The sequence below is a fragment of the Columba livia genome, chromosome 5 (assembly GCF_036013475.1).
Source record: "Columba livia isolate bColLiv1 breed racing homer chromosome 5, bColLiv1.pat.W.v2, whole genome shotgun sequence".
Lineage (NCBI taxonomy): Eukaryota > Metazoa > Chordata > Aves > Columbiformes > Columbidae > Columba > Columba livia.
In genome coordinates, this window is record NC_088606.1 from 60239736 (window position 1) to 60266412 (window position 26677).

General features: G+C 35.7%; 1 protein-coding gene across 1 annotated transcript in view; it reads right to left on the bottom strand.

Moving 5' to 3' along the window:
* The window catches only part of SPON1 (spondin 1), a 193354-nt gene that overhangs the window by 129701 nt on the left and 36976 nt on the right, over positions 1-26677 (bottom strand). Inside the window, exons 3-4 of the mRNA XM_005499314.4 lie at positions 24978-25111; positions 667-740 (exon numbers count right to left, since the gene is read on the bottom strand). Coding sequence (XP_005499371.1) covers positions 667-740; positions 24978-25111 — 208 coding nt within the window. The remainder of the gene's footprint in view (positions 1-666; positions 741-24977; positions 25112-26677) is intronic.

Genomic DNA, 26677 nt, shown 5'->3' on the forward strand with positions numbered 1-26677 from the left:
AAGCACTTTTTTCTGGGTTATTTTGTGTTTGTTTTTTGTTGTTGTTGTTGGTTTTGTTTGGCTTGGGGTTTGTGTTTGTGTTTTTTTTTGTTTGTTTGTTTGTTTGTTTTTTTAAGTTGGGCTACACTAGACTAGACTAGAACCCTGAAATACCTGGATCGTATTTATGAGTGGATATAATTATTTCAATCTACATTTTAAAATAAGAAGGCACTACCATTTCAATCATGTTCAGATTTCAAACGCGTTTGTTTCTGGTTCTTAGCTGATACGGACAAAGCCTCAGTTGATCTCAAAATGCAATAAGCTTGAAATTTCGGGAGAGCCAAAGCATATAAATTCTCCAGTGGATGTCATAACCAGCTTCAATGTTTAGGTTTAGGAAAGGATGAAATAGCCCAAGGTTCAATAATCTAAGTGCCCTGGAGACAAACAGGTTTTACACAAAGACCAGGTAAAAAGTTGCACATTTCACATTTAGAAGTCAAGGAAGATTGTATGTGGAACAGTATGTGTGATAAGGAAGAACATAACTGACTGGAAGATCCCAAATTTGAACCAGAATGAAACTGTACAAGGCCTCAAAATTTTAGTTTGATATAATGAGTTAAGAGAAATATGTAGAACACAACGAGGAGGTCAGACAGATGTTTTACTTTACCTTACCTTGTTCACAAATTTTTTTGGTGAGAGAACCCTCATCTTGAAAATAAATTATGCGCTTCTGCACAATACTGGCTCTATAAAGAAAAAAAAAATGGTTTTAAATATATTTATCCCTTAAAGGGAGAAGGAAATGTATGACAAGGTTGCAAAAGGATAGAACGGATTGCTAAAGCCCAGGCATATTTCCCTCTTCCGATATTACATACACACAAGACAGGACTACAGATAAGATAATTTTATTTCAACTTGCATTTGAATTTTACCACATTTTACAGAAACCTGGAATGTTAGTACCTTTAGAAAAGTGATCGCAGTCATATGGTGAGGATCTATGCTCTTGAAATGCATGAAGGTCAACTGAATATTCGATATTTCAACCAAATCTTATATTAAAATATTGAAATTATATTCTATTTCAGAAAAATAGTACAGCTAAAGCAAGCAGCTGTTTGTAGGAAATTACATGTCATTTTGAAGAGATAAATACCTCTGAAATATGACAGCAATCCAGTGCAAATATCATGTAAAATGAAAGTTAGAAAGAGCTAGGATAAGATAAAGTCTTTAAAAGCAATTCAAAGGTTCCCAAAGACAAACCACTTTAAAATTAATTCAAATCTATAATATTTTATTAAGGCTTATAGTTCCAACAAAGCGTGAGTTTATAAGCCTCGATGTGGAGGCAAGGCAGGGAGGCTGAATCTGAAAACCATACAGGGAAAACCAGAGTTACTGTACAATTTTATTTTTTACAGCTGGGAATGTATTGCTTAAATTTTTAACCTTGCATCTGATAGCCTATAGGTTGAATTTTGCATCAAAGATCTTCAAATCAACAAAGCACTAAGCTCAGGTTCTTGCAGACTGCTATCATAACCACCACCCGGTAAATCTCAAAAAAATTGTCAACTGGAAAATAAGTTGAAATGGTTCTGGTGACCTCTTCCAGTCCTTAGCTTATTTGACCATTTTTCACTATAAAAATCTAATTAACATGTAAACTTTATCTTCTTTCTATAAGAACACAGAACTTGGTTAAATTCAAAGATTTTATATGGACAGAGAGTTTTCTAAGGAGAACCTGCTTTCTAAGGAGAGCTGGCATTCTTCTTTGTTTACCAGTATGGGAGCACATTCTTCTAGCAACATTTTGTACTACTCATATTTAAAACCCTAAATAGCAAGGACCAGATTCTTGTCTTACCTCAACTTTACACTCTAATTAATTATCTTTGTTTCTCTAGAGTCTCACTCATATCAGTTGAAGTGAGAAGAAAAATAAAACTGTGCTTAGAAGTGTTGTTGTAGTTACATAAACCTTTCTTTGACAATGTCTCACCCCATAAAATTATCAAAAATAAGATGCAATTTTACTGTCCTTTTTTTGCCAAGATACGAAGTCAGAGTAGGATAGGAAAGAATCTTTTGTTTCATATTATAAAGCAACCAGGAGAATAACTGGGTTTTGTAAACCTCTTAAAGCTAGATCGAACCAGAAAGGGTGTAGAAGCTACAGCGTGCTCTCACCCTTAATAGGGCTGGCATCTTCTAAAGGAAGATGTGGTAAAGGAAAATACAGGCAACCAACCAAGGCTGCAAAAAAACAGCACGAAACAGAAGAGCAAGACTGACTTTTACAGAAAGCATGGGCATGGTCTGTCAGTATTTGGTGAAGGGGAACTTCTAGACCTCATTTTTATAAGGGAATGTTTACAGTAGGGATAAATATGAGCCTGTAGCAAGGAATAGTGAATGAAACCTAGAGTTGGTTAAATCTTCCTTTAATTAATATGAGAACTGTTGTGGGACAATTTAAACGGTGCCAGAATACACTGACCAAGTATGTGAGAAGTAGAATGGAAACTTTCTGAGAAACCTTTTTCAGGGTTTCTAACAAGAAACAAGTGGAAAAAAAAGAAAACAAACAACCACTAAAACAACTGCTAGCAAGGCTATGAGTCCAATGGCCAGCCTGTGACAATGACATGCTCCCTTTTTCCAGCCTTCAGGTTGAAAATCAAAGACAACTTTAAAGACTTTTTGGATGCTACACTGCAATTGAGAACCAATACTTTCACACGGACTCAATGAAACATATACAATTTTTTATATACCATCAATCACTGTTTTCAAACACTGTACTGTAAAACTGAAAAACAGTCATGTAGGTTGATTTATTCATAAAATGCAAAGTAACACCAACCTGAACTGAAATGTACATGCATCATCACATTTCAAATATTGTCAAGACTCTAAATTCTTATACACTGGCTAGTTACCAGCAGCCATTTTCCAGGACTGATATTAGGGTCAATAGCATCGCCACTGATGTCCTGGATGAGGGGATGGAATGCAATCTCAACAAGTTTGCAGGTGATACTAAACTGGGAGAGCAGCTGACATGCTGGAGGGTAAGGCTACTATTTGGATGGGCAGATTCCCAACAGACTTGAGAAATGAGTTTGCATGAACCTCATGAAAAGTCAAAGGGAAAGTCTTGCATATAGGATGGAATAATGCAGTTGCAACAGTACTGGGCATCTGTTAGCCAGAGAGCAGCTTTGCAGACAAGGCCTTGGGGGTCCTGGTGGACAAGCAGACCATGACCCAAGTAGCATGCCATTGCCACTGAGGCAGCCACCAGACTTTTGGGTGGTTTCAGCAAAAGCATAGCAACCTGGTCAAGGAACATGATTTCTTCCCCTCCATTTAGTACTTGTGAAACCACATCTAGAGTATTACAGTCAGTTTGGGGCTGCTCAGTTAAAGAAAGACATTGCATTACTACAGAAAGTCCAGTGAAGGGCCATTGAGAGGATTACAGTCCATGATGTCTAAGTAAAAGCTGAGAAAAGGAAGAATCTTACTGCTTGCTGTCTTCGACTACTTATTGGAAAGATACAGAAGAGGTACAACCAGTTGTTTCTCAGAAATGCATGGTGGTAGGATGCAAAGCAACAAAATGGGGACACAAGAAATGTCATACCGGTACGATGAAAATATTTCTCACCACAAGGATGGTCAAAGTGATCAAACACTGGAACAGCTTGCCTAAACAGTTTGTGCAGTCTCCACCCCTGGAAATACTCAAAACTTGGTCAGACCCAGGTCTTACTAACAAACTCAACCTACCTGACCTAACAACACCTACTTCAAGCAGACAGGTAGACTAAATGACTTCCAGAGGTCCTTTCTAAGCTAAATTATTCTATGATCCTGTGCTTTAAATATCATTTTGAAGAGCAGGTTCCCCAAAGCTTACTCAAAAAACCAAAACCAAACACAACCCCACCCCAAATAAGCAAATAAAAAACCTCAAGCCAAACAAAACAATAACAAAAGCAAAACCTTAGAAAATCCAAACAAGGAACCAGCTGCTTGATAAAGGATTTTCCAAATCTGCAGATAGCAAAGATATGATGAGTATTTAATTTGAGAAACAGTTATTTTAGAAATAAAATGTAGAAAGATGGTTTGAAGCCTGAAGTGTGCTTTTTTTTTTTCATTCCTGCAGTTAGCTTGTCACTGTGAAATGTCAAGGGAACAGTTGCTTTTCTAACAACAAAAGCTTCACAGCTTTCTGAGTCATTGTCTCTTCAGCTGTGTCTGAAATTATACATGGAGCCAATAACCTAAATGGAAGTTTTATTACTGATTCCAAGTGGAACCAGATTGGCATATTAGATGGCTGCTTAAATATCAAAAGCAGGCGCACAACTTTACAAATACTCACGGAGAAACAATATTAAATTAATTTTAAAATGTTGTTTTAATAATTAGCTTCTAGATTGAAGAGAATCAAAAGCATCTGACCAGTGTATTTACCTGGTTTTGATCACTATCTTTTGTTGCCTTATTATTTATTTTTTGACATATTTTTAATGCTTCTATAAGAGTTCTGATTTGGAATAAATACACTTTCCTTCAGTTTTGAGGAGTAGAAAAACAGCTTAAAAATGGAATGTCTAATTTTTATAGAGAGGTAAGAAAGCTTTTAAGAATTTACACAAGGTAGATATCTGCTGAGTCTGCATAAATCCTTCCCACCACTTCCAACATCCAGTGCTGTCTGGACTTTATGAGAGGGGAAATCTGATTGTTTTCCTCTACATGTTAACATACTTAAGTGGATCTTTAATCAACTTGATTCTCTCTTTGCCAGCATATCATGGAATAAAAACAAAAAGGTAACAGATATGACTCAAAAATCTGTTTGTTTCCCTTTTTCTTCAAAGTGATACTTCTGGGTTTGTGTTAAAGCTTTTCCATCACCAAACTAAGGTGCATAATTATATGGTACAGGCATACATACATGTAGCAACACCTGTTCATAAAAACAAACAAACAAAACCCCTCACACAAAACAAACTAACAAATCTCACAAAAACCTCCTAAACATGTTACTTATTATTTCTGGTTTGTAGTTCTCTCTGCAAAATTGAAGAATATCTAGCAACTTCTGTAGTATTTGTTTCGGCAACACTGCTTTGGAAGGCTGTAGGTTGGCTACAAGCAGGTCAGCGTCTCTGTCCTGTCTCCATTTGGTCAGACCACATCGGAGCATGAGGGGAGTGAGACCTGCCCTGAAAGACTTCCCTGCAATAAGAAGGTGGTCCCTCTTCAGCACAATTGCACACTGACTGTACCATCCTGCTGTGAAAAGCTCTACCAAATTCACATAAATCGCATTTGGGATATTAACAAACAGGAAATGCCATAAACCATAAAAATTCAGAGCAGCCTTGGGAATGTTCCAAGTACTACCAGAAACACAGGGGTTTGGGCTTTTTTTTTTTTTTAATTTCTTCCATAGAAACACCTTTAGATCATTTTCCTTACTCTTTTTGTCAAATCCCAGCATCAACAGAAATATTCTTATTTTAAATTGTCTCTGTGGGTGTAATGATGTGACAAAAGTAGTAAGGAGGAGGCTCTATAAGAATTGTTCCTATGACATTTTTAAGCTTATATCAAAACCATTAAGTACAATATTAGAGTTATACTAAAATAAAACAGTTTTTGCCAGAGCTGGTGAGGATACCCTAAGTTTTACCTGCATATTGAGAAATAAATTACTGGATTGCAGATAAGAGACTTTTTCTGTTGTGTATTACTTATGGGTTAACTTTGTCTTTCCCTTCAGCCATCTGAATTATTTTCCTTAATTATTCCATGCCTTACTGATTTAATTACATTATTACAAGTTGTTTTTCACCCCAGAAAGTTACGGAGAACAATTATACTTAACAGGATGTTAACTTCTTCTACATTTTTGGTTTGGTTGTCTTTTGGAGAGAAATAATTTCTAAATGTACCATTTACCTTAGCCCCAGAAAGTGAGGTGAAAACCATGTATTTGTATCTACAGTAATTTTGTTGGTACTTGTGCATTTTGTAATTCTAATGCATTCTCTAGGACATTCTCATTGTATTACCTGCTGTGTTGTCTTAGAAATAAAATAACACTACATTTCTGGCAAGGACTTACAAGGTCAGGAAATGTGCAAACTCCCAGAATTTTACCAACAATATTTACTTCTCTTTCTAATATTTAGGAGACTTTTATTAAAAAAAAATCATAAAAAAAAAATACAATTCCTCTGAAAGTAACACCTTTAGCCATTAGATGCCCAGCAACTTTTATACTGGTAGGGTATTTGACAACTACATTCTCCAAAATAATTTTCAACTCTGAAACTGTGCTCAGCCTCATCAAAGAACAAGCTCTATATACACCAGAATCTAATTTTGTCATCAGCCATCACTGACAAGAGTCGGTACAATTGAAAACTTGCATGAAATTATTTATTTCTTAATGCCTAACTTAGGAGTTAACACAGTGTGTTTTTTAAAATCACAGAATCATTTCAGTTGGAAAAGACCCTCAGGATCATCGAGTCCAAACATAACCTAACTCTGGCACTAACCCTTGTCCCTGAGAACCTCATCTAAACACCTTTGAAACACCTTCACGGATGGTGATTCCGCTGCTTGCTGTAATTTTGTTGGTTTTGTTCATTTGTTTAAGTATGTTGCTAACCTAGTTTAGGCAAACCAACTAGATTTGATAGTTGATGTTGGATAAAAGTCATGTTAATGTGGAGTTTATCAGTGTTGCTATAATCCAACGTTTACATCCCTGCACAGGACGAGTGCCTTTTCTCTAATAGATTAGTCAGATGAAAAACAATAAAAGCTGCTCACTTAAAAAAAAAATAAATAAAACTATGAAAAAAAAAAATCAATGCATACTTATACAACAGAATATCCTTCTTCAGTTTTATTTTTCAACATTTCACTCATACCATGAGAAAATACAATTGAGAGAAACCCCACAGCAAGAGCAAAGTACTTTAAACTTGTCTTACAAATTTGCTTCAAAATCCTTTTGGTTGTCCTTCATATCATACTTGGGTCTACCATCACATGCATACACAGGAGCTCACTGGCTGATTTTGCCATCATATATAATACAACAAAAAGCTCTAAGGGAAAACACAATTATATATGCTGCTATCTTGTATTTGTCCTCAGAAAATCTCTCTGTTCTTTGCTTGAATGGTCACAAGACATAAATATTAAATCTAAAATCTTCAGGATAAAAACTCATACTGACAAAATCATTTCTGACATGTACACTACACCTATTACTTGCAAAAGAAAAAAAAGAGCCCAAAAAACCCACCAAAGGCAAAAAAGATGAAAGAATACTTTTGTCTAGAACTCTTGAGAAAATTTCACATTGCATTAAGGCAAATGTTATTCACCAGGTATTTTGCTAGCCACCATTTTTTTAGCAAGTACCATCTCCTTGAATTTAAAAACTAAGCAATACAAATTACACTGTAGAGAAAAGTGAGGAAGGCTGGAGGATAGATTAGTCTTGCTATTCCATATTCCAAGTACTGGTTTTGTATCGTAGATGGAAGCAATTTATCCAATGTGGGAGTGTAGTTTTTATCAAACTAGTGAGCCCAAAGTCACATTACCCGATAGCTATATTCATTGTGCTAACCAATGCAAAGGACCTGTGTATTAACTTACAAATCCTAAAATCAAAATGAATAAATGAACTTGCCAACCATTATTTTATTGCTGCTTAAAAGGTCTGTGCAACCTGTATGACGCTCACCCACTTGCACAGGGAACTCAAAGACTTGATTCCTCTGAGTGTTCAGGAGAAGCAAGAAAAGGAACAGGCAGCCATGACCCCATTTTTATGTTCAACAGCCTGCTTTACCTTCTGTGCCAGGATGCAGCAGAAAACAAACTACACAGGCAAAGGTCACATTTCAAACCCTCCCACACGTCTTACTCTTCACCAGTCCTCAAGTTCCCTGCTGTCACTACTTGACTTCTGTTGATTTTGCCATTATTGCACAGCAAGTGTGGACAGCCATGACACAGTAAGAAACATACTTGCCCTTCTACAATATTTCTTTTAATCTCTATATCCAACATATATTTCCATCCCTCTTGAGCTGCCTTTCCTCACTCCAAGTTGGAGATTAAAAAAAAAAAAAACAAACACAAAAAACACAACGCTTTTTTGTATATCATATTATAAAAGCAAAATAAGTAAGGGTTAGACATCAGTATGAGTACCTGGTTAATGAAGTCTGAAAAAGTTCCCCAAAAATTCAGAAAAAATGTTATAAATCTTTAATATTCTTGGGAGATTTGGGAAGGAAGTAAGCGAATTTGCAGATAAAACCAGAAGGATCAGAGCTGTCATTCTCCAACTATTATTTTGGAAGAGGTGTCAGCTACTAATATACTGAAGTTATATTTTAATGAGTAAATTATTTGCTTGTACAGACAAAAATTGTATGTCAAGTGCAACATTCTAACCAGGTCCACCCACTTGTAAATACTGATTACTGGGTATTCAGTGGCAAGAATCCAAATTAGAATAAAGCATTTGATGTTTTCCCATCCAGAAAAATCTTCAGCTCATTTCAGTTGACAGGAGCCTGAAGGTTATAGAGCCACAATGGGTGACAGAACAAATTAACACCCACCGACACTAAGCTAACTTGATTTGATATTAAAATGCTTAATATTACTCCTTAAAAGAGACCTTAATATTACGAATGTATTTGGCTAAGGGTGTTCAATTTTTATGAAATACCTTTAGTATTTGAGGTTAAGTCTGACACCGCAGTCCACTGGACCTGGAACCATCAGAAGACAAGACTTGCCGTTTCCTTAGTGCAGCTGAGACATGTTTCAGCTTTCAAGAATTAATACCTGTAGCAGCTGAATCTCTTCTAGGAGCTTCTTCTGACAGCTAAGACTGCAATCTACTAAACATTCAGACAGCTAATGCCAGTAGATACGGGTTATTTACACTGAAAGGTGCAAGTGCAGAGAAGTGAAAGGAAAGAAAAGAAAGGACCAATAAAGATAAAATGGTTGAGTCTGTTACTTTTCCACTTTCCTTATTCTAAAGGGAGATTATATGGGAAGAAGGCACGTTCAAATTGTATTTGCAAAACAGTTGAAAGACCACCCTGCTCATGCAACACAAAATTATCAAAGAATTATCAAATTAATCCATGAAATTATTCTACGTCATTAGGGAGGTTCTCACCAAGCTTTTCTTACTCTCTGTTCAACACCTGCCGCAGCAAGTTTGTGTCTGAGGAAAGTGTTCAGGTAACATCTCTAGTTCATACAATTACTCTGGCTGCAAAAATTAGTTTCAGTAAAGATTTGTAGCAAACATCACTGCAAAACTTCAGTACATAGATTTTTAGAGAATGCAATGGCAGTGAGCCTGTTTTTACTCTCCCTGCTTCAGCCTTAAAAATGCCAAATACAATACAATACAAACTTGTGTCTGATTAGCTACCCCACCAGTAGCACTGGCAACAGTTTTGCTACAATAGATCAAAAAACCAAGCTGGCCCCAGTAACCTACGAATACATAAAAATATCAATACCAGAGCTGTGCTCTTCAGTTCATGCTTGGGAATGCTTAACAGCTGCTTAGACAATACAAAAATGAAATATTCACATGTACTGCCCCTATCGTGATACAAATAAAATGTCTCCTTTAAAGTCTACTCTGCCAGGAGCACTGACAGGAAGCACAGAGCTTCCAACATTTCTATTGCTATGTGGACATTAATATTGACAAACCACAGATTAAGCTCAGAAACCTGCAGTAACATGCTCTCTTTTATGGTGCCCTGATCAATACAGGAACAGAAGGTCAATGCCCAATCATTTATAAACAACACCTACACATGGGATTGAGGAAGATTTTGAAGGATTTCAGTACAACATTACCGCACAAATCACCTTTGGTTCACTAGTGGAATTTCAGAGTATATTGATGGAAATGGTGCCCAGGGCATGCATCCCTTAAACCTGAACGCCACAGAAGGGAACACTCTAAACAGGACAGCCCAGCAGACTACAGTAATCCTTGAAGTTTAAAGACAACAAAAGGCTGGGTCAATTGTGATTTTATCTGATTCAGATTATTGTGTGAAGAGAAACACAATGTTGCATGTTTGACTATATTAGGAGAAGATAAAGGATGGGCAACAGAGCTATTTTTGAATAAGGGTTGGTGCAGAAGAGATTTATAAGCACAGGAATTGCCACGGGAATCAGTTATGAATTAGGCACCTGAAGGCTCAAAGAAATAACAAGTACGAAGCTGAACAGAAAAAAAAGGTAGATTCAGCATCTAAAGTGGCAGATGACTTGGGACATACGAAGCAGACAGTAATAGCTCTTATGAGAGCACAGCAGAAACAAAAACACCAAGAAAGTAAATGAAGAAAGAAGAATTGTTAAACAAGCTTCAGAAAAAAACAAGAAAAATACTCTTAGCATCAAGGAAATAGCAATGTTGAAAGGTACAGAAACAGGTGTTAGGAAATGGATCAAAAAATGCCAGAGATGTGCATAGGAAGGGCAAGAACAAAGTCTAGTTATATCTCTTTGCTGCAGCAGTAGGTTGGCAGACTGTGGATGTTGCATATAGATTGTATAAATTATATACCTTAGCTCCTCAAAACAGGCTGTAGTAATGAAAATCCTTGAAAGTAGTGACTGATTCCTGCTCAAGGTGGTTTGAAGCCTTTTCTATAAAACAACATATAGCAGCAGTGAGAGGGAAAAAAACCCAGCAGTATCAAGAAGCCTTTGCCTCTGTGGGGCTCCTGAAGTCTTGCTGACCCAGATAAAGGTCATCATTCCATGGAGGAAGTGATTACAACTATGCTCAAAAGATCAGGGATTAAGCAAAAGCTACACAGTCTGTATCTCCCTCAATCACCAAGACAAGTAGAGCACATGAATAGAACTATTAAAGGAGAATTGGGAACAGTAGTAAGTAGTAATGGAAAGGATTAAGATGATAAATTACCCTTCATCCTGGCAGCTTTGAGATGCAGGCATAGGCTACCTATGCCTGCATCAGCCCTACCAGGTTTTATTTGGAAAAAAAATGCAGTCAATTAGATTCTTAACTTCATTAGAAACTCTGAGAAGCAGATGTTTTAATGTGGATAACTGAGATACAGGAGGAAAAGGAGCAAGGGGTCAGGCATTGTAGAGACAAGCAGGGGTGCTCTTTCAGACGCATATGGGAAATAGGTGAATCAATTGTGTTTTTGAGATTGACGCCCAAGCAGTATAATTTAAACTTTTCAAATTGTTGGTTTAGATTTTTAAACTGAAGCAAGAAGGAAAACAAGTCACCTGATCTACAAGACAAAACCATAAGGTATACCTATCTGATTTTGTCTTTTACAGTGGGCAGTCTTTTGCTCCCACCAAACATTTACACAGAACAAGAGACAGAAAAAATGTATGCTTTGAAAATTAAAACCATATAATTATCAACTACACTGATATTGAGGGTATTTTGAAAACCTAGATGTGCCCTGCAATCTTCTGCTGCTGTTGATTGTGAGATGACACTATTGAGAACTGACCGACCCTCTGCTGAAATCAATTACCAACTTCAGTTTCACTTAATCAGAAGAGAAACACAGCCTGAACTACTGCTGATGCATGAGTAGCCACTGGAAAAATAGAAACTTTTAAGGGCAGAACATGAAACTTTATTCTTGCTAAGCCAAGTGGTTTGCTGATAAAGACAATGCAGAAAACACATATCTGAGTATCTGTGAAATTTGTCTTTTCTTCACAAGTTTAGCTTTACTTTATTTACTTGACCGAACAAATTTAGTATTCTGTGAGTAGAACTGTGTGTGTCAGAAGTACAAACTACTACCATAAAACTGGCAAGAATGAAGAGCTTTTTATTTTTCTTCACTATATAGAAGACAATGCTTTGTCCATAATTTATTCAGAAAAAATAGATAAATGCATATTCATTTGTATTTTTTTCTAAGTTAACTCTGATGAACAAGACAATCCCTTTATGAACTGCCATGAAATGGTTGTACCTCAATATAAGGCATCGTCTCAGCAGTGTTGAACATTTTTCTATTTTTGTATATGAAAGTTCCTTGTCTCATCATATATTTACTTCAGCAAACAACTGCAAGCCAATTGCAGAGTGAGAGAACACACTTTTTTTTTTTTCTATGTATGGAATAAGCATATTTTCAGAGAAATCTATGGAAAGAAACATTATAATTGGCAAACTGTAGAATTTAAATAGGTTTTTGGTACATATTAAGGGTATCACCAGGCTATACACACTGTCTGTGCATTGAGGAGCATCAAGCTCATTATCCTCCTAACTAACAGAGCTGAATCCTTCTCTAGACACAGGTCCCTGTGTCTGCAAGCTGATCCTTTCTGCAGCAAATGAAAACCCAGAAACCATTATAGAAATCAAAAGTGCTTTCTGCTGCATTGCAAGACTTTAAACTACATTCTGTTGAAGCAACGAACTGAATGAGCAACAAATCCATTTCTTCAGGAAAGCAGTGCAAAAAGCATTCAGACTACTGCTGTCCAAATAGCAAAGATACTTAATGCATACCTAATGAAGTAGAAAAGATAGAAAAAGTTGGTGCCTAATTGCTGCAAGGAAAAGAAATAGCCCACCCAATTGTTTGTTAAATTTAATATGTCAAGGCTTTCACAAATCCCTTCCAAAAATTGTCAAACCAGGTAAGTAGAAAGACAACAAGAGTCAGTTTATACAAAGAGCAATTACTTTTCTAGGAGTTTTTGTCTTTCATAATTTCTAAAGAATTGCAATAATACATGTAGCTGCTCTTTTAAGCAAAAAAAAATGTTGTGTGTTGCTTCATATGTGGAAAAAAAAGGTATCAACATAAATATGTTGTTCAGGTTCTGAGATGCTTATTTATATAATACATCACTCTTAGACAGTCTCCACTTATTATATTTAAATCCACATGAGAATTTAAATATTATTCAATATAATTAAGGATGGCAGAATCTGACACTTTGTTAATTCAAGCATTTGCCTTTCATAATGAAATATAGCTGTGCTTGAAAATTTAACTGTAAAAGGTGTTATGCAGAGCTTTTCTAGATTGTTGTGTGCATGCAGACAACTCAGTAAATACTGAATTCAGCATGCCAGAAGGATTTTGCTAACATAGAAAATTTCATACAAATTGGCACAACCAATATAGTTTTTTAAATTTAACTTCAGGCTTACTTATATACCCTCATAGAAACACATAGTTTTGAAACACCTGAACAGATTGCTTTATGAAGGAGCAAATGACCAGTAAGACATGTCATGTTTATGGCTAATTTAAATCAGACTTTGTAACATCTAAGAATTGCCAAAGTGCTGTAAGGATCGATGCCATACTCTGCTAACTTCAACTCTTTCATCTGGGTATATAGAGATTTTGAATAACAGATGATCTTGCCAAGATATTCTAACAGCACATTATATTAAAGATTCCTAGACACTGGGCACATACTGGATTAAATCATTGGTTACTAAAATGAACCATGTTATGTTACTTAGCTTTTTCATTATCTCATTTCATCATTTCTGGACTCGATTTGCCCTTCACTTTTGTTCATGTGAAATCCAAAAGCTATTATACTACAATAAACAACATGTTTGTGTGATAGTGGGCCCACTGGCACCCTGATTTTAACACAGAGAAAAAAACCCTTTACCTGTAAACAGTAGAAATAGTATGACATTTTGGTTCATAAATAAAATACATAATTTTAAAATGTAGCATACTACATTAAAATAGCACCTTCAGTTCCTGACATAAGACAAATCACTTGCTTAACATGAATTACCATGCACAGAGAAAGCTTAATTTCTGTTCATGCAGTTATAAAAGAACTGATTTAAACAATTCAGTAATAAAAACTGAAAACACTTTCCATGTTATTGATAGTTATTTTGCTTTATGTTTTGAAAGGAAATCAAATTATGACTATTAGGATTATTTCTATTCCTTTCCTCTATTTGTTTTGCCTCAAAATTTGACAATGGCATTGAAGTCAAATTAAACATCTGTTTGAAAAATAAACTGGAGTGCTACAGACAGCTGCTGCCGAATGGCAAATGTTCTACAGCTGTTGAGCTCCTAAATTAACAATGATTTTCATTTACAAACAAACAACAAGAAAATTATGGCGTCTTTTTTTATTTTTATCCCATCCCACCACTTAAAATTTACGAAAATCCAGACTCTACTAAAGACCTAGATAGAAAGAAATCAGAGTTAATGTAATAATTATTTCAGGTTTTATCCTTCTCCAGCACTAATTTTGTCATTAAAAAAAATACTATTGAATAAAAATATTTTCTTGATTTTTCATCTTTTCAGATCTGTAAGTACATGGATACATCGAAGTAGTAGAGTTTTTCAAATAGTTATTTAAAATGTTTACATATTAATTACATCAGAATTAGATGGCAGGATTTCTTAGACAGCAATATTCATACATTTAAATCAAATCAATTTGCTTTTTTGTAAGTTTAGGACCCAGCTGGAACTCACTGAAGAGTTTCAAATTCAGTGCGGTTATGCATACATCAATATTTTCATTAATAACTTGAATGATGGAATAGAGAACAAGTTACTGACTGCAGACAGTACCAACGGTGCAGTTGCTTAAAATGTTAAACAGTTCATAAATTTGCAGAAATCAGTCATTAAATAACGTTAAACACAAAGTCCTAGTTTGAGATAAGAGCAATTATTTGCACAAAGACAAATGGAAAAGACAGTGAGAGAAGTATTTGATAGCAGGATGACAGAAGTCTAGTGGATCAGAAGATGAACACAAGTAAATGTTGTTCTCTTATGGGAAACAGCAAACACTACAGTGGAAGCACATTCGCTAAGACCATTTGGAGTCATGTAAGGCATTTGTAGGATCATAATGCCCAGTTTGAGGTAGCACAATTCAAAGATATGGATCATTTGTAGAAAGTTCAGGCAAGACTAACGAGAACAATCAGATCTTTAGAAGGGGAAAAAGACTGAAGGAGCAAGGGTTGAGTAGCCTAGAGAAAAGGAGAATGAAGACATGGGTTGGGAAGATGGTTACAGCAACTGAGAATAATAGGCATCAGAGGAATCTTTTTGGCAAAACAGTAGCAATAAGCAAGCATTGGCCCCACTTCCTTATGGGGATGGCCAAAGCTCCACCTTCAAGAAGAACCAAGGTGGACAAGGGCAAGTCAATCATAGTTCATCTACTGTCGTACTGTTCTCAGACAGTAAAAGAATTGGGAATTTCAAAGTCACTTGCTATGGCTCTCCTACATCTTCAAGTTTAGGATCAGAGAGTAGAATTACTAGAAAGCACTGCACCTGACTTGCTACTTCATATGATATTTCCAAATGCACAGTTTAAACATATAGAAAGTATCTTTAAAGCAGCATTGAGAATCTAGGAGGACCAATAAAGTTGGCATGTATAATTCTTAAGAAACAAAATCAAAATTTTTAAATATCCCATATATCTTTGCCGAGTATCAAATGAGAATATAATTGACTTCTTATCAGTTTTGTATTTGAGTTTGCGTCAACTGTTAACCTTAACGATTAATCTTAATTGCACTATTGCCCTGGAAAGTCTGAATAAAACATGATGATCAAAGAGAGAACTGATATCAGTGTTTTATCATAAAGTATGTTGCAGTTTTCTAATGCCTGCATTCCTACACCACTGCACAGGAAAGGACAGGATTTTTAATTTTTTTGTACAACAGCTTGTTTACAAAAACACAAGTGCAAAATAATAACCATGTGGACCAATGAGAGCAATTGCACGTGACTTCCATTTACCAGAAAATGTGCCATAACCTTGAAATTTTTTATTATGAAATTGTTGTAGGCATTTTAAAGGTACAGTGTGAAATATTATCTTTCATAATAAACCCAAAACTATATTCTGCTTACCACTAGAAGAAAGACCATCATCCTCTCCTTACTCCTTCCCCCACTATCCCTTTTTCTTTTGCTTTGCACTCTTCAAGGAATTAATCTCTCTTTTGGAAGCAAAAGCATTAAGCTGCTTTGTAACACTATGCCTTTGCAAACAAAATTACATATGAATGAATCTAGCTAGATTTTATAGAATTACTATATTAATTTTGCTGTAAAAAAAATTAGAACACAACATTATTAGAAAATCCATTTACAAGACTTTCCAAATTCATGTGCTCTCATTGTAAAGTTGTGAACATTAAATCTGTGAGAAAGTGAAAGATATTTCTGTTTTAAAGGTACATGTGTCTAAGTGCAGATCCATGGAGCTGCTACCATATATATTAAAATGCAAATATGCATTTTTACAATCTAATATTAGAGCTGCTATAAATATAGAAGCTGTATAGAAATGAAGAAGGTTACTCTTCCTTCTTAATACAAGCAAACTCTTTGAGTGTTTTGCACAAAAAATAAAATATAGGGTTGTATGTTAGTCACGCTGGGAAAAACAAAAAAAAAGCTGCGTAGCTGGATGATGAGAACATTTAAATTATTTTTAAGAATTAGAATAGTTGAATACTACTAACATATAATCTTTTTTGCCTTGCAGTGGCCTCTAGTTGCCTTTGAGAAAACACAGATATTGAAAAATTATTTGAGCTGCATATGATAACCCAGTGTGAAAGATAGAAATGAACCCAAATCATTTAAAGCTGAGCACAATTCTGTTACTCCTTAAAGTGAAGAATGGAGAAAAGTGAAAGCAGGTCCAAAGAATCACTTATGGAAAATTTTCTCTATATCAAAGGTTGTATTTTGTTCTAAGGATGGTTAGAATGTATAGAAATATCTTAGATTGCTATCTTAGTTGTGTAGAAATACACAAAGCTACACACTAAGACATACTAAGCTGTACTGCTATTATCTCTATTCAAAAATAAAGTTCAGAAACTTTCTTTTGGTTAACTGAAAGATACAGATTTATGGTTTTTAAACTATTAGTACAGGAATTTTGATAATTTCTCTGCATGCAGAAGATTCATCAGTTCTACTGGTAAAATCAATATAGCTATTTATAACATGAGAACTGTTATCTTCTGTCATTCCATAAACAACATATAACTGTTACTGAGAGCTCCTGCAAAGCAAGGAAGGCAGATTGATCTCTGTTTTTCATTGGTCATTATATTTAGAAATAATGGAAAGCTTTAGAATCGTCCTCAATTGCCCCAGAATTAGTACTATACATAAACAGTCATGTAAAATTGTTGACATGTAAGCGTCTGGACAATCACACAGGGAGACTGAAAGCACAAATAGAAAAGGCTCAATAAAGGTTAATACCCAATTCAAAGAAGTGGGGGTTTGTTATTTGTTTTTACACTTGAATATTTAGAAGCATAATTTTATAGCAAACTCTTCACAGCTCTTTAACTATTCACTAGTAGATCATCAGCTTCAAACTGATCAGTGATTTTTCAATAAGTACAAATCCACTTACCTCTTATTTCGGAAAATAAAACCCACAAGTATTCAGCAATCCTAAATGAACATGTAAAATCATCATATTTCACATTTTCTAACAAATAGGATGCATTTAAAGAATACATCCCATATAATGTATTTGAAGAAACACCCAATTAAGCATATTAGAAAAAGACTTGAGCTATGTATTACTCAGGTAAGTATCCCAACAAATCAAGGAAAATTGAACAGATAGGGGTAAGTACAGCCTAGCAAAGAAAAGAAAATGTTTTACTGGTACAAGCAGCAGAGAGTAGCAAAGAATCTACTTATACTCTGTAATCACCCAAGTCTAGGACTGTAAATAACTTAAAACCTTGCCCCACTTCTCCTTCTGCCACCTTGTAGGTACTGACAAAGAATTTGGAAAAAGTCTGAAAAGTAACACAGAAATTTGCCAGCTGTAACCATGCATTTTTTTTTTTTTTTCTTTTCTTTAAGTTCAACTCTGTGATCATCTATCAAATGTTCCTTTTATATGACTGCAGACATAATTTTGGAAGCACTGTTGCTTTCATCCACTTAAAGGATTTTGCCTGACACAGATTCACTCTACAGTTCATTGACAACTGGAACTTCTCTGGTAGAAGTAAATTTATGCAGCTTGTTTTTGTGATAGGGAATCGTAATATCAACGTTTTTAGCAAGAGAGATTAATTCTGAAATGCATTTCATTCTGACCATTTCAATGTGGCATTTCTGATAAATGCTTTTCTTAACACAGTGTTATTGAGTTGGTCGTATATTAATTTACACACCACAGAGCTGCTCTTGCATTTTGTGGGTTTCATTATCCAGATGCCTTGTGCTCTGTTTCTGGCCCAAGAATTCTCTGGTTGGAACTCATCATGAGTTTTGAGTGTAAAGAAGATATTTGGCTGCATATCAAGACATTTTCACTAAGTATATGTAGTTATGAACTCATGGGGTTTTGTGACATTTGTTTCCTTTCCATTTGGTTCTTCTTTTAGTCTTTCCAACATCACATTTCAGTGTAGTGTTTACTCAGAGTGAGATGCCAAGTGACCTGAATGAATACTGCTTGAAGTTACAAGAAATCAAAAAGTACATGTTCAAAAAGCTCTAGACGGAGTTCATTTGCCCTCGGAGCTTTGAAGATTCAAAAGCAAGAGGACAGTCAGAAGATACACAGAGGCTGGAAACAGTGGACTAGTACTGAATTTGTCCTCATAGGTACAATAGCTTTGCTACAGTAGCACAACTACCTAAAAGATTTTGACATATTTGATATATCAAGTATGCATTAACATAGTTTTTATTTGGAAAACTGCAATTCTTTAAAATTCCTCTACGCTCTTTGCCATGGTTTAACCCCAGCTAGCAATCGAAACCACAGCAGCTGCTTGCTCACTCCACCCTCCACACCCCCAAATAGGGGGGAGAACCGAAAGAGAAGGCAGAAACTCATGGGCTGAGATTGAAAGAGTTTAATAAAATAACAAAATGGTACTAATATACTACTACTATTAGTATATATAAAATAGAATCTAAAATAAAAGATAGTCAATGAAATTCCTCATGAAATCTGTTCATGCTGAGCTGTCAGTCCCAAGAAGAGAGAGAGTGCCCTGGTCCCAAACAGCCGATCCCAGGTATAGAGAGAAAGAGAGAAAAAAAACAAAAACGCAGAAAGGCGCAAAGGCCTCTGCAAACGGCAGGATGTCAAAAGGCCAAACTAAAAGAAACTCCTGAATGAAAACTCAACCCAAATGGAGAAGAACCAGAATGGGTCTCCCCAGTCAGAAAACCCAGCTCTCATTAAAAAGAAAACGTGACGCTGTTGAGATGGAATATTCTTATTGATCAGTCTGGATGTCCATCAAGGTCTGTCCCCTCCATATCCTCCTTGCCAGCTGCCTCACACTTGAAGGCAGAGAGCCCAGAGAGATCTCGGCTCCTGGACAACAATTAAGATAAGAGCAAGTTCTTACATTACCTTTGTTTCAGCTTAAAACCACTGGAAATTTACTAGGAGAAAAACATTAATTCCATCCCAGGGTGTTATATTCTTGTTCTCAAACTAAATCCAAATAATAACTGTGCTAACTAGGAAAGAGAAGAATTTCTAACTGTACAAATAAAGCTAACTCACTTCCACTAAAACCAGCACATTCCTTTTACTACATACAAACAAAACCCAAAGTAATTAAAATAATGAATATAATTATATGCAGAAAAATAATTAGTTTCTCACTTTTCCTCAAAAATTATAAAAAAATTCCATAGAGATGACTCAGAAAACATTTCCAGAAACAAATAACAGAGACATTATGACAAATAAAAACTATTACAGATACTGGATATTAATTTGTTGGTTGTTTAAGTATGATATGTAAGCAGAAGTAAATAACTTGTCAGCAAGAAAGTTTGTTACATTTACCATACAAGTCACATCCGTTGCCTGAAAACTCAATTATTCCATGAGCCAATCAGAGAACTGTGGTTTCTTTTCTAAATGGTAAATTGAATATAACTTATCTGCATGTGGCCATCGTTTACTACATTAACAATTAATCTCAGACTCAGTGAAAAATCACCAAATGCTAAAGGAGGAAAAGATAATTACCATCTAGCAATTCTTGACTCTTCATGAGATCTACACCAGCTGACAGATTTAATCAATTTGGATATTAACAAGATTTTCCCTACCATGAAATTTTAATATATGAGAAGCTAAGACAATGTACAAAATTTTCTTCACTCTTTTTTGACATTACAGAATTCTAAAAGCACTTGCAGAAGACTTTTTTGTTCTATATTTTCCATCAATTATACAGACCTTTACCTACCTGTTCAGTACCACGCTGAACTGAGACATTTTATCTTGAGGAATACCAGTAACCACTATCACTCCTAAGAAACTTTTAATAAACATTTATTCCCTTTTTTTGGTCAATGGTGTAAATCACTGATTTAAATCCATATTTAAGACTTCCCTTGTTAAACTAGATAAATGTCCCATTAGTTTTGTGGGGGTTTGTTTTGGGTTTTTTTACAGCATTAGGCAGTCTAAGAATATTAGCCAAAATCAGGGTTTGAACACCTAAACCAAATCAGGGTTTAAACACCTAAAAATTTCTATGTGAATTTTCTATAAATACCACCAGGCTCTGCCACTGCTCAATTGCCTATAAGATAATTAGGTTTTATATAACTTCCACATTGCATAAAAACTATAAATATCTCTCATAAAAGTTTTAACAGTATGTTTTCAAAGATACTAGAAAGCAAATGCATTCCAAAAAGCCCAGAAATCTAGTAAATAAGCATTAGAACACAAACTTCTATCAAAAGAGAAAGGAAATTACCTGGTCGTCCCATATTGCCACATGGCACCCTGATGTCTGACCAATCACAAGGGAAAGTAAATAGGGATAAAAGGACTAAATTCTGCATTGTGAATACAAAAACAAGTAGACTGCACACAGTGTGACAGCTTAGAATGGTTCAAATAGACATCTTTAACCACAGAAGCAAGACAGACATTGATGTAAGCACTTTCCCGCTCATGCTGGTATTTGGGTAGCTTCAGAAACTGGCACAGGTGCTCACACAGCCAAATGAATCCTTATTGTTAAGTAAGATCTGAACACATTCTGTTGATTTACCTTTTCAGAATAACTTTGTTCCACACAGCAAAACTTTCTATTCAAGTACCTAGTGGTGTGATGGGGCTGACTACACAATCTGAGAGCCAATGACACGTTCCATTTCCATTACATCACCCTAAAAATCAAGGTGCTTAAAATTGTCTTGCAGTGTCTGGGGCCATCCCCAAAGTGATGGGCTGTTTCTCCTTCTCAGCCATCTGCAGAAATCATTTTAGGAGCTGGTATGCTGGAATCTGTACCTCTCTATATTTGGATTTAGCTGGACAGTGTTCCTAGCATGCATCACAGGCTGGTAGAAAAAGGGCTTAAAGCTCAAGGGTCTCCCAAGCGATGTGTAATGTTTAAGCAATTCTTCTGTCTCGTGTCTTCAGTGAGACTCAAGCATGGGCTTAAACACTTGGGCAAACAGAGCCTCAGCTTTTGTTGGCATCCTGAAGTACTTCCCGTACATTGGCAGCTTCAAAAAAGAGTCTGTAAGGATTCAAACCTTTAGGCTATTTCACTGTCATCACTTACGGGGAATGAAGAGAATGGATTTCTTGACTAAGCAACTACAGTGCAACATCGTATGTTAATCCATCTTCCTCTATTTTTTTTCTTTTCACCCAATTCTAAGTTTTCACACAAAAAGAGATGTTTTAAAAAGCAAAGTAGTGATAAGTCAAATTGAAATGTATTTTCATTCTCCTAAACTTCGTATTTTACAGCCACCCAGGAAGCTAGCATTACACACATACGTGCTCATGCCAAAAGATTTAGCATCCTTTACTGAAGCTGGGAGCTACAGATTACCATTTGTCTGTGCCACTTTATGCTTGTCACAACCAAACTGATCACATGCAAGTTGCCTAGAAAGCACTAAGAAGAATACTAGCCAAATGAGGGTAATCAAGTGTTTCTATCAAAGATAGCAGACTTCAATAATAAAAAAAAGGGTTCCCAAACATCTGTACTAGCCCAACAAAAACTTCCTGGAAGCCTCTATATTTAATTATACCATTATAAATCTAAAACATCCCAGTATTTGGCACTAAAACCATATTAAGTTTTTATGCATCAGCTAAGTTTACCTTGTGACTATATTTGACTTTTCTATGTATTGAAGTCAGTAGACCAGGACATAATGAAAAGAAGTATACCCTTATGTTTCACAACAGGCTGAAAACCACTGTCATTCTGTTTTGGAAATTCTAAAAGAAAATTATTAGATAGTCTCCAAGGACTGAAACAGAAATGTATTGATAAAAAATAATAAATAAACTATTTGCATTCCGTCACACACAGAAAAAAAAGAAAAATACAGACGGCTTTAGTTTCCTCTGAAGTTCAACATTTTGGAAATTCTCCATTATGAGTTTGCACTTATTATAACTGCTTTTAGACTTTATTTTTTTATTATACCATTAAAGCTCTCACAAATGAAACAATAATTTTGAAAATTGCACCCAACATTTCTATGCTATTTTACGGGAGCTGGCCATAAAGGTTTATAAAGAATGCTGACCATAAACTCTAATTCAGATGTGGTCAAAGCTTTACATACAAAAGAAAAAATGCAAATGTTGTTAATGCCAAAACCACATCAGTGATTGCTGTGTATGGTGTCACAGAGGACTGCACTGCAGCACAAACAAATGCCACATTTTGATGTTAATTTCTGGCATCAGCAACTGGTAGTGATGGCCACTGTTTCATTCTTTCTTTGAAATGTCCTCAGGAATGGAGCAGTTACTTACCCTCTGAGGTCAATAAAGCAACCATTGGGAGCAAGCCTGGATCTTTCACAATTTTTACTGGAAAGTACCTAACAACATCCTCTCACTTCCAGCAGCAAATACACACTTCAATAATGCAAGTATTTCACAGTGTAAAAATCTGAGTGTTGAACATGCAACATGACTTGACCAGCAGAGGGAAGAGAGAAGAAGCATTTTTAAGGTTCCTGCAGCTGGTGGAGCTTTACTACATTCCTTTGCAGATAAGACCCAGGCAGAACCCCTGAACCAACTTCAGCCACAGATGTTTAAGTTTCAGTGAGAAAAGTATAGGTCTTGGCTCATTTTTTATTTTTTTTTTATAATGGCAATTTTACTCAGGACAGTAATGGAAAAAAAAAATCCAACAACTTGCATTGTTGCATATCATTATTGGATTAAAGTTTAAATCTTGTTTCTTTAAAAGGATGTATAAAACATCATTGCCTTATTATTACACTACTGAAGTAGCAAGTGTCTAAAGCAATATTTGTTATACAACTAAAAAGGAGGCAGTCCTGAGGGAAAAGCAAATAGCTTTACTGATAAACAGCTCAGCAACACTGAAAGAACCTTCTTGATTGCTTACTGAAAAGTTCCATATATAAACCTTAACACACAATCTGTCTGGGCATCCAGCAAAGCAGCAGGCTTCACAGTTTTTCTGCAGTTTGATGTACACTTTTCTGTCCCGAGCTTATGAAAATACTGTAATTGTATTCTTGAACCTTTTCAGTACAGGTTAAAACAGAGGATCTTAAAATTATTTCACTGGTATTGAGAGGCAGCAGGTAGAAGCACATGCCAGAGCTTTGAGTCTGTTCCACAGCCAGAGTTAGGGTTGGGGCAAGATCACCCCCAAGATGTGGAAGAAGAGGGTGTTCAAGCTCTTGTGCCAACCAGCACAATGAGAAGGAAGTGAAGCACAGGGTGAGGGCCAGGCAGCTGGGGACCAGTTTTGCTGGTGGCAATTTTGCAGCATGTCCAGAAGAAACCAGTTGCAATTTTGACAACACTTTTTCCTGAACTGGTATGAACTACCTTCAGCCCAGCCTTTGTTGCTAACATCTCCTTTAAAAGCCTTAAGGTGTTTTGTGTCTCTAAAGGTATCCCCAATACTGATAAGACTCTTTGAAATTCTTTGACCTGTTGCAGGACACATCTTAGCAATTGAAAATGCTTATCCGAGACATAGATTCAAAGCAAGCAAAGAAATTTCAACTGTCCATGCATATTTGACCAATCTGTCCTATTAAATATGACAAGTAAAATCTTAGGAGACAGGACATTTCTCTGGCAGCTTGTTCTGGTATTTTTCATAGTAACAAGTGACTTCAGGTTTCTACAGATGAATGAGTGGCCCTAAAGCAAAGTGCACCTATGTAATCTTACTTGCTTAAAAAACATGAACACACATACTTTAGAAACAGACTGTAGAAATAATAGAAACATAGAATCATTTTGGTCAGAAAAGGCCTTTAAGTTCATTAAGTCCAACCACTGAACTAGCACTACCAAGCCCACCTCTAAACCATGTCCCTAAGAACCTCATCTATGCATCTTTTAAACATCTCCAGGGATGGTGACTCAATAGGAGAACATAACTAAAAGATCACCAGCTCCAGAATGAATGCATTCACCTCTAAAAAAATAGATCTGATTTTACTGATAAAGGTACATTTAGAAAATCCTGACTCTACAGAAAATTCCCATTATTAATCTCAACTAAGATCATGGATTTTATCCAAATCTCAACCAGATGGATCCAATTGTGATCTCAAAAAGTCAGAATTAGGGTTACCAGTTCCATGATTCATGAAAGCTTGGAGTAACTTTTGAACACTTGGGCTTTAAGTTACTAACTGTGTGAGTAGACCTATCCCTTGGTCAAGCATGGCAAAGGAGAAAAAAGCATCAGAGGACTTCCATGGCTCTTCATCAAATAAGTATTAGACTTGTTATTAACTGATTTTTACTTTAATGGTTAGTTTAATATGCTTTAACACACTTACTTCAGAATTACACAACCTGTACCAGTAGGAGGAGCCGTCCAAAACACTTGAATGCGTGTCCGTCTTCTGGGTGTGCTCTCAGTGACAGCAACAGGACAATTACTCATGAACTGTGTTTCTTCTTCATCTATGATCTAAGGAAATACAAAAAGAAGAATGTAAAAAGATAAAGACAATGTCTCTTGAATATGTTTTGTCAGTTTATGTTTTCCTTCAGCGGGATTATTTATAAATCCTCTCTGCTTAGCTCAACACTACTTTGGTAAAATAATTTGTAACTTGCAGATCACTCACTGAAATGAAAACAAAAAGCCCACAAAACAAAGACAGAAAAACAATTCAGTTCTAGGTGAACAGAAATTAGTCCTTTCTGAGAGTGGCTGCAAATAACTGTTTTTGCAGAACCCAATTACTGCAGCTTCCTGTAAATGTTAATGAACTGAAAATAATAAAACATGCAAAATTTTCTTCCTTCTTTTTAATATTACGGTAACTGGTTGGAACAGATGGAACATACTAGAGAAGAAGGGGTTTCAGTTTGTTTATCTTTTGTTTGCTTTTTAAACCAGCCTTTGTTTAAGCAGTATTATTCTTCAGGCATCAAAAGAATCTCTAAGCCAAAAGAGGTAATACGTGAATCATAATAATCTATCATCCGGAGACCACTATTTAGTCCAATCTGAAGACATTTTTACTTTTTTTATTGATTGATGTTTAACAGAAAGGGTTAAGGGGTATAAGTCAACACAAAACCAGAGAGACTGATTTGGAACTGATGTTGTTTTAAGGATTTTAGTCAAAGATGTCTGTGACAAAATAGCTTTCTTGCTATGTATGTACTTCATAGATTGTACCTTAAGTCTTTTGTTCATCAGATGTCAAATACAATTCACCAGAAGCTGCTACGGTTTATTTTGAAAAAGGCAATGCTGTGGTATTGCAAAATTTCTCTTCAAAGTTAGTCAGTGATCTGCTTCCATTCAATGAAGACAAAATTCACACTACACTGGGTCAAGATTCAAGCAAGGAATTACAAACCTTACCATTTTGGGAAAGAAGCTGTATTTGCCAATTTATAACACAATGCTGAATGAGCTTTTTCAGAGTTGTGGTTATAAATAAGACACACAGTTTTACCAGATTGTAATTAAGAAAAAAAAAAAAAAATTTTTTTGAAAAAAAATACTATTTTATATTCTGAAAAAGTGACAAATCTGTAGATTGACCAGATCATCTTTAGTGAGCAGGGACCCACATTGTCTCACCCAATGATACTGTCAGCATTCCCAAAAATGTTTACCTCAGCCAACAAACATTTCTGGTTTTCCGTGACAGAATGAAGGGCACTGGCCCAGAGGACTGCTGAGAAACTCTATTTAGCTGGTCAATAGGGTAATGGTTAATGAGTTTTAAATCTAAAGTCATTAATATTCTTCAACTTTTTTAACGCTTCATAGAATCTGTGTAACCAAACACAATGTATACAGCTACTGCTTTGCTAGATTTTAATTAACATGAAGCACTGGGAAGCATGGGATCTAGTGTAGGCTTAAGCAGCCACTGCACCATTTCTACTTCTACTCAATACAATTTAATGAACTTAAATCCATCATCAAGAAATCCCTAATCTACAATTCTGCCGTGGCAATCAACTGAATTTATTCTGTCGGCCTTATTCCCACAACAGTAAAATAAAGAAA